We start from the raw sequence: 9,287 nt of genomic DNA, 5'->3' as shown, positions 1-9,287 counted from the left end.
CTTTTAATTAAAAATAATATATTTTATTATATATATATATATATATATATATATATATATATATCTAAAAAAATTTTATAGACATACACATACGCGTACACACATACAATGTATGTAAGTATTAAGAGAGTACATTTATAAAATTTTGTTATCTTTTCAACCTAATTTTATATTTTTTTACAAATTTATCTTCATCATTTGATTCATATTTTCGCGATGCGTTCTTACAATTACTCTTTCTTTTTACGTTTGTCTAATTTCTCTATACTTGAAGCACTCTTCGACATGTGTTGAAATACAAATATAAATGCATCTCTGACGAGTTTCCAATACGTGACGTACAACACTAATGAGTATATAATAACTATTCAATGATGACAAAGTACAACGGTAGCTAAATATAATATGGAAATCGGTAAACTAATAGATAGATAAAATATCGTTGAGCTGCGTTCACGATTACTGCAGTCAATCACGAAGAGAAAAAAGAAAATGTCTTACATCCTGATATCTTTTCACGGGAAATATATATATTTATTTATTTATTTACGTATATATATATCGATATGTCGAAGTTGCGGTTTATTTAGAGCAATGAATGCTTCGAAGCGATCGATTGATCAATTAGAAGAAATCTATGATTCAAAGCGTTTGTAACACTAAATGCATCGCGACTAATATCGATCATACAAATTATATATTCTTGTATTTTTTAATAAAATATCATTTTTACAAAGTTATATACATAAATTCAAATAGATGGTATTCTTTCTTTTTTGTCTATTAATTTGCAGTCTAAAAATTGTCTTTATTTCATATATGCATATTAATATACAATACTTTCTCACCAACATTTACTCGTACAAACATATGTATTTGTGTATTCATACTCACAATACAATGCTTTATGAAATTTTGCTAGTCTTTAGTATTTACACTTTTCTGCTACAACATCGAAGACGCAGCATTTGACTAATTCTACAAATCCTTCTTATATATTTTTTATCTTTTCCTCAACACTTTGTGAAAACAGCTCAACTGCAACCGATATAATCATATTCGAGAAACGGAAGTGACAGCCAGCTTATATAATTATTTGTTCCCCCAAGATGTCTTGACAGTAACATATTGATAACGTTTTCTCAGCCTTTTTTTTATACGAAAAAAAGGGAGAAAGAAAAGTAACAAAATAAAGAGCATCAGTTTTCATAATTTGTACTTTGCATTCAAATTCACGTGTGAAGTGACAAAATGAGATAAAGAGTTTTAGCATTTAAGGCGTTTTCTAACAAGAGATTAGATTGATAAACAACAGGGTGATTCACTATGTTATACATAATGTACATTGTTAGTTACATCGTGCTATCTTGTCCCTTGCTGAAAAACGCCATTAAACTAGAGATAATGAACGCCCTTAAAGAGAGATTAACGAAATATGTAATGTACAATAATACAACTATATTGTATATGAATGAATTTATGGAAACGCATCCTTGCATTATATCTTATGACTATATCTACAGTTTATTTAAATAAAGATTATGGACAAATGTTAATGTACCTAAGCAATAATACACAGATAAAAACTGTCATGAATTGTCTGGCGTGATTGCATGATGCCCGTGCCAATTGAATAATGCTTACAATAGTCCCATTACTCGAAAGAATAATCTTTCAGCGGTGTCTATCACGAACAAGCCTGTTGCATTTCTGCCTTAGCTGCTTTCATTGCTGTAACAGAATATTTTTACATTAGTTCTACGTCAAGACAGACTTCTACGAAACAGATGTGAATGAGAATGAATTTTTTTTCGATTATATGTAGTATACATTTGTTAGCAAATGATATTATCAAGTGATATGTTATAAAAATAAAATTGTAGTCATGTGGAGTTATTAATATTGCTTGAAGGGAAAGTATGAAAGAATATTATTAGATTTTCACCTTCTCGTTCTCGTCTTCTTAATTTCTTTCGCCGTCTTTCTATAGTAGCGAGTTCAACCTTCACGGCATTATATGTCTTACGTAAATCGGATAATTTTTGCTGTAGTACAGCTATCCTTTGACTACCGTCCAATTCAGGATCTGTGAAAATACAACATATAGCAATATATAGATTAGTTTTAGAAAACATTCTTGCTCAGGATTAAAAACAATCTAAGCAATCAGAGCAAAAATCCTATGTTTAACATGACAAGATTGTGCAAACAAAAAAATATGGTTACTCAACGTACCCAATTCGACATAAAAATTGTACTTTGTTGGTCTCGGTGATCTTGACGAGTAAGTATTGAGATCGGGAACGTTGGTGATGGTGCTCGTGTGATTCGTCGGCGTGTTGTTGACGCTGCAGAGATTGAATCCCTCACTAGTGTCATCGCTGTCGCTCCCAGCTCCATATCTACCATGCCTACCGTTCTGTCTGCCGGGTTTCTTCGGAATGGTCCCGCCGCCGCTGCCACCATTACCGCTACTGCCACTACCACTGCCATTGCCACTGTCATTGCCACTGCCACCACTATTGCCGCCACCGCCACCACTGCTACTGCTACTGCTGCTACTGCTGCTGCTGCTGCTACCGCTGCCAGTGCTGGCGCCAATGCCTACGCCAATATCAACGCTAACACCAACAGCAACATCGACACCAACACCGACACCAACGCTGACGGTGCTACTTCCACCACTGCCGCATTCTGAATGTTTTCTGTTTCTCTTGCGTTTCTTGGGTGACTGCATGTCATCGACTCCACGTTTGGCGGGCGGCTTAGGAATCCTGTCCGCGGAGTTGTTCTCAGAGTTAGGTAGAGCGTCGTCTTCGCTGAAGCTCGGTCCTTTGCCGGCACTATCATTATCCACCTCGGAATTCTCACGATTGAGCTTGATGTTATCTTCGGACATCGGTGATGAACCACCGGTTCTCTCCTCCCTAGGTGAGCCTGAAATGTTGGAAATGCTCGAATCGGGTGTCGTCGGCGGTGTATTATCCATCACTGGCGCGGCTTCGTTGCTCTCACGTCGTTGTGATGGCATTAAAGCCATATATTGATGTTGATGATGTTGTTGCTGTTGCTGCTGTTGTGACTGTCGCATGTTTAAAGATATGTTTTGCTGCGTTGGCAGTGAAACCGGCATCGACGCTTCCACGGTCTTCGGCAATGCCATACTAAGGGGAGCAACGGTGCTGCTGCTCGTTGTACTTTGACCTGAGGTCGGCGCGCTCGCGAAAGGCATTTCCATCAGTACTATACTATTTTCCGTAACTTCATTCTTCGGCGAACTACACGAAGGACCAATATTAGCTTGTTCGATGCTCTCGGACATTGGAGCCGGTGAGCCGGGTATCTCCTCTTCGCATAGCAGCGAATTCATCGTTTCGCCTTCTTCATCTGTCTTCAAAACGGGTGTTACATCGGTCTTGAACTCTGTACATTCCTGCTCTTGCTGCTGTTGATGGACAGTTTGTGAAGTTTTCAATACCTGTGATCTCGCGTATCTCTCTTGCGTATTTTCTATGCGATCCAATTCCGCTTGTAGCTTTACATCAAAAGACGTTGGTACTTTGACGTCTTGTGGTTCTTCGTTGTCTATTACGAGCCTTTGTTCGGAATCACTACTGTCTGTGGAATCTATAATATCTTGATTGATTTGTTTTTTACGATTCTCAATTCTTTCTCGGTCTTTTTCTTTCTGATCCGTAGCTTTATATTCTTCTTCAGGTTTTTTATCAGACATCTCATATCCGGTGTTCCTCCAGCTTTCGTCTCTCGTGGTATCTTGTAGTTTAGTCTTGTGTTCAGCGACTACTTTCGTTTCTGATATCTTCTTCGGATCTGCTTCTTTCTTCGATTTCGATAATTCTTCTTCTTTTCGCTTAGGTATATTAACCACGCGCATAATCTCTCTGCGGAAATTTTCATCATTCGTGATCTTTTCTTGTTCGCGTTTTTTATCTACCTCGACCACATTATCATCTTTAATCTTTGATATACAATCCGCATCTTTGCCTTTTTGAAAAGTAGCGTCTAATTTCTTAGACACTTCCTTCATTGTCTTCATTACGCGCAGGTCATTTTCCTCATCCAAAGTCTTCTTAGTATCTTTAGTTTTGCTTCGATATGCCAACGCGGCCGATAACTTTTCTTCTATTGTAGATGTTGCCGGCAGTCGTGCACTTATAGGAGCTGGCGGTATCATGATCGGCGATGGAACTGGAACGATATCGAGCAACTTGGAATCCAACATTTTTAATTCCGATTGTGATTGTCCAGTTGAGATTTGACTTGGCAAAGGCTTGACTTGACTCTGTTTTTGATCTGAGATATTGGCGGATTTATTACTAGTGCTCGTATTAATCAGCGTTTCTTCTTTCACGCTTTCGATTAAAGTGTTCGTTTCGTTCTTGCTCGATTCCGCAGTGTCCGGCGATTTGCCGCTTTGGAATTGAATCTCCTGTTGATATGTAAACACATTTTCTTGTTCCGTCTCAGATACCTCGGTCTCTGATATTATCAGACGGTCCTCGGAATCTTCACGTGTACCTTCATCGTCCGCCGGCAAATCGTTAAACAAAAGATTTAAGCCAGATACTTTATTACTAGATTCCTCCGCGATAGTCGATTTCACTTGATTAAATGATAACGTGGACGAATCACATAGTTTGTTGAAAACGTCCTCACATGATATACACGATGCGACCTGTGATGTCGATTTGTTGGGAGCAGTCGTCACTGCTTCGTGCGTATCGTCAGACCTCTTGCCGAACAATTTCCTCGGCTTCTTTCGAGAATCGTTCTCTGGTAGTTCTGATTTCGTTTCCTTTGCTACTAATGCTGTAACTGGCGTTTTTTGCTTCTTCTTCGGACTCTTCGTCTCCTCTTCGAACATCCTCTTCTTTAATTTATCTTTATCACTGTTGGTGTCCCTCTTATTTCTTACCTCAAACTCGAACGGCTCCGGTTCTTTAAATTCATATATGTCTTCCGTGTTTTCCACTTTTGTTTCAACAACTTCTACCTTTGGAGACTCGATAGTTTTCTCTAACTTGGGTGACACCGTGATCGCGACCACGTTTTCTTTCTCGTCCAGCTTAATTTCGTCCTCAGCCTCCATTCTAATCTCTAACTTAACAGCTTTGTCGAAACCTTTCAATTCGGATCGTATTTGATTAAGATCAAAATCCCGACCCTTTGGTTGCTCCTCTTGGTCGCTATCAGGTTCAGATTTGATGCCTTGAGATTTACCGGGCATTCTTCTTAAACGTCTACCTTTACGTGGTTCATCCAAATTGTCTTTATCGTCGTCGGCATCACTGACCGTGACATCATCTGTTCTAATTCTCTCTTCTGTTCTTCGCTCCTTCCGTTTTCTTTCTTCCGTCTTTTCTCTTAATCTGGTTTTGGTTTGTTCGGGCTCGGTGGTATCAGATTCGTAACCCTCACTATCCTCGCTTTCTGATGCGACAGATATATCCGTGTGTCCTGAAGTTCTCCTGGTTCGCCTACGATGTTCTATTCCGGATAACTCTGCATTTCTAGTTGTCCTGGTTGGTCTATTGGCGGGTGTGGCAGGACTCTTAGTTCTGGAGCTACAACTAGCGATAGACAACGGTGTAGTGGATCTAGGTTGTATTGTTTCCTTGTCTTTTTCTTCCTTCTTAGTTTCCTTTGTAGATGTTGAAGCTGGTTGAACGGCGCTAGTCGAAGTAGGAGCGACGCTTTGCGCTCGGCGACGACTTTGAGTTGCGTTAGCGCTTGAAGCACCTTTCAACTTGTTGGATGAATTCGTGCTGGGAGTTTGAGGCCTAGGAGTTGCTTTGATGCGCTTTACTTTACCTTGAGCCTGCGTGATATTTTGAGCGATTCTAGATGCTTTGATCCACTCGTCATATCTGTTGTTCCAGCCTGTGTAATGTACAAGATACATTGGCTCCGGACCTTCCTTCTCTATTTCGATAACTTTTGCTTCGTAAGTAACTTTAGATTCGTGTGTTGGACCATAATATACTATCAATTTGTCGCCACATTCTACGGGACCCTTATAGCAAGGGGCGGTCTCTGTAAGCTGTTCATCTGTGCGTGACTTTTCCGTTTCGCATTCTTTGCGTTTCCTTCCTCGTTTCTTTAATTCTTCATCTGTTAAACGTCGTTGCTTAGACACTGTTTTCTTATCTGCCTCTCTAGATGGTGTTCGAGTTTCCCTTCCTTCGGAAGCACCTTTATTTCTCACAGTATCATCTTTTGCCTTGGATCTCGTCTTGGTGGCTTCTTCCTCCTTGACTTTTTCATCCTTCTTTTCTTGTTTCTTAGGTTCGATTTTCTTCTTCTCAATTGCCTTCTTTTTGGTGTCTTCTTTACTTTTTGACTTGGTCCGACTGGATGATGTAGTTGTAGTACCACACGAAGTAGGAGATAATGCAGAAATTTGCGTGGTCGGTTTTTGCGATTTTTCATTATTGGATGATGATTCAGTATCTCCTTCCACGTTCACATCGCTCTCCTGACCACTACCATTTCCCTCAAGTTCTTCTTTCTTTTTTATTTTAATTTCTTCTTCTTTCACTTGTTCCTTTTTAATTTCTTTCTTCTCTTTTTTTTCATCCTCTATGACTTTCTTCTCATCTTCATCCTTGTCGTTTTTCACTTGCGCTGGTGCTGGTGGTGGTATAGGAGTATTTCTGTCTTTGTCACGGATTAGACTTCTTCCAGGACGTTGTTTACGCGTGCTACCTCGCGGATGGTTCACCATGGTACAGCCTAATTTTCTATAGAAATCTTCAAAGGAGTGTAAGACCTTTTTGTAAGCTTGTTTCACAAGATTGTACAAAGATGTCGAGTTTTGCATCGAAAAACCAAGTCGTCGTGTTACAGCTTTCCATTGATTCTGATTCGTAACACGATTATAGCCACCCAGTTTGTAAACCGCTCGGAAAAGCCGATACAAATCTATATCTTCATTTCCTATCATCGGGCAAACATTTATAGGTGTGCCGCGATCATCCATAAATTTATACAGTTGAGCCACAAAATGATCTTTTTCTTCACGCGGTTCGTCGTCCGAACTCTAGAAAAATCATATTCCATTTTATGTTACGTTCAATAGTCATTACATAATATAAAAGAAAAAGCAAAAACATAAATAAGTAGAAATCTTACATCTGAATCAAGTTCTCCATCATAATCGCTATTACCACTAGAAACAGAATGCCCAAACAGGGAATCCCTGTCCCAATGAGGTGGTAACTCATTTTTCTCTAAAAATAGCAGCGCTTTTTCTACTGCAACCTTCAAAGTACTGTTTTCAACTTTATTAACTAATTCTTTCGTGAATTCTGTGGCTTCCTTTTTGGGCACTGTATAACTAAAAAAAATATATAAATATTTATAGTAATTTAACAAAATTTAAGAAAATTCAATAATAGTATTAATAAAACAAATGATTTTATTAAATCAAAAGTATACATGTGTTTTTCATTAATATTATTATTGAATTAATAAGATTATTTTCAATTAGACTGCTGTTAAATATGCCATTAATATATTTTTTCATACAGCACATACGAAGAAAATATATGTGCATATGTGTAAATATGACAATACAATCAACATTTTATAATAAAGATCCTTCACTTACTATCTGGCATCTTTAAACGAGCGCACTAGATAATCATCTCTCACTCGTATTCTTACAGTATCTTGAGCAGTAGGTGCGACCACTAATCCTGGAAACCAATTATCCTTCTTCTTTTTATCACCGAGTTCCACACAAACCACTCTACCAATCTCTGGTTCAGTTTCCATTCCTTCCTTTGCACCTCCACTGGAAGCCGAGTCACGAGCACCTCGTGGTGGACTGTCTTCATCTTCGCTGCTTTCGTCCCTGTTGTATACAAAATAAAAATTTTGTGTATTAGACAATTATTAGAACTTTTAGGAACACATTTCTCCACTGCACTTACTGTGCTTGCCTTGATCGTCTACCCCTTCTGCCTCCAATTACAGGATTCCCAAAGTGCTCTGGATGAGTCAATGGAAGTTGATCTAACGTTTCACTTTCTGCAAAGTGCCGTCCACTTTTCAGACAAAGCGCAGTTCTTCTCAATGTCGTAATGTCTCCATCATCAAAGACCACAGTATATTGACTGCAGTCTTGGATTTTTGTAATCGTAGCTTCCACAAGTTCTTTTCGATCCACATGTTTGACTTCAACGGAAGCACCTACTCTTAAAGTTCCTCTTATTTGATCGTCGGCAACTGTAGCAGTTCCCAAACCTTGTGGTTTATAAGTTATGCGACATTTCACCGATCGTACCACTTTACGGATTTTTGCTTCGCAAAAGGCACCCTTATATTTAGCGCTAACTTCAGTACCCACCGATAGGGATGGTGGATCGTCCCCCTGCAACAACAATAAATTTAATTATATATTAATATTTAATATAAATATTATATTATAAATAATTTTTCACACATCAAAATTTGTAACACAAGTTTATTAAGTAGTTTTATAGAGTTGCCACAGAAAATAAATTTTTAAATTCCCTGACTTTTCTAGGTTGTTCAGATAAAAATGGGAAATTTTCACGATCAATATAAAATATGTAAAAATTTTAACATTTAAAAAATAAACAATTGTAAGAAGACTTATATTATAAAAAATAGCGATCAAATAAAATTATTGAATAAAATTTAAATTTAAATTATTAATTTAAAATTTTTTTTAAGTGTACGAGTTTTGGACATATTTGGCTATAAACATCAGATATATAATATTTAAAAAATTATAAAAATTATTTAAAGTAAGAGCAGTTTAAGAGATTTGTGAGCAAAGTTTAAAATTCTAGTCTCTTATATTTTCCTTTTCCCAGTTTTTTATGACCAATTTCAATTTTCCTGACTTTTTCTGATTTTCTAGATCTGTGGCAACCCTGTTTTAATAAATTAATAGACAAGTAATAATAATACTAAAATAAAAAACGTATATGAAAATTTATTATTTTTTATGTTGTATTATATGTAATATTATTACAATGTACATTATATATCATATTGTATAATGTAAATTAAACCTTTTTAACTTGACACATTTGAGTGTCATTTACAAAAAGAAACAATAATTTTTTCTTTTGGAGTAAAGTTTTGTGTCTTTTAATTGTTTTGCACAATTTACAATTTATATTCCGAACAAAACCACTGATTTTAACTAATAAAACAATATTAATGTACCCACACACACACACACACACACACACACACACACACACACACACACACACACACACACACACACA

The 9,287-nt window shown here is 37.3% G+C and overlaps 1 protein-coding gene across 1 annotated transcript in view; it reads right to left on the bottom strand.

The window, feature by feature from the left end:
* Window positions 1–1,687: 1,687 nt before the first annotated feature.
* The window catches only part of LOC105617667 (AT-rich interactive domain-containing protein 4B), a 10,604-nt gene continuing 3,004 nt past the window's right edge, over window positions 1,688–9,287 (bottom strand). The window contains exons 2-8 of the mRNA XM_012199223.1: window positions 7,956–8,395; window positions 7,631–7,876; window positions 7,153–7,357; window positions 2,694–7,060; window positions 2,236–2,483; window positions 1,946–2,086; window positions 1,688–1,731 (exon numbers count right to left, since the gene is read on the bottom strand). Coding sequence (XP_012054613.1) covers window positions 1,688–1,731; window positions 1,946–2,086; window positions 2,236–2,483; window positions 2,694–7,060; window positions 7,153–7,357; window positions 7,631–7,876; window positions 7,956–8,395 — 5,691 coding nt within the window. The remainder of the gene's footprint in view (window positions 1,732–1,945; window positions 2,087–2,235; window positions 2,484–2,693; window positions 7,061–7,152; window positions 7,358–7,630; window positions 7,877–7,955; window positions 8,396–9,287) is intronic.

Source organism: Atta cephalotes (assembly GCF_000143395.1).
Source record: "Atta cephalotes unplaced genomic scaffold scaffold00013, whole genome shotgun sequence".
Classification (NCBI taxonomy): domain Eukaryota; kingdom Metazoa; phylum Arthropoda; class Insecta; order Hymenoptera; family Formicidae; genus Atta; species Atta cephalotes.
Note: the sequence above shows the minus strand (reverse complement) of the source record. Positions and strands in the feature narration are given on the sequence as shown.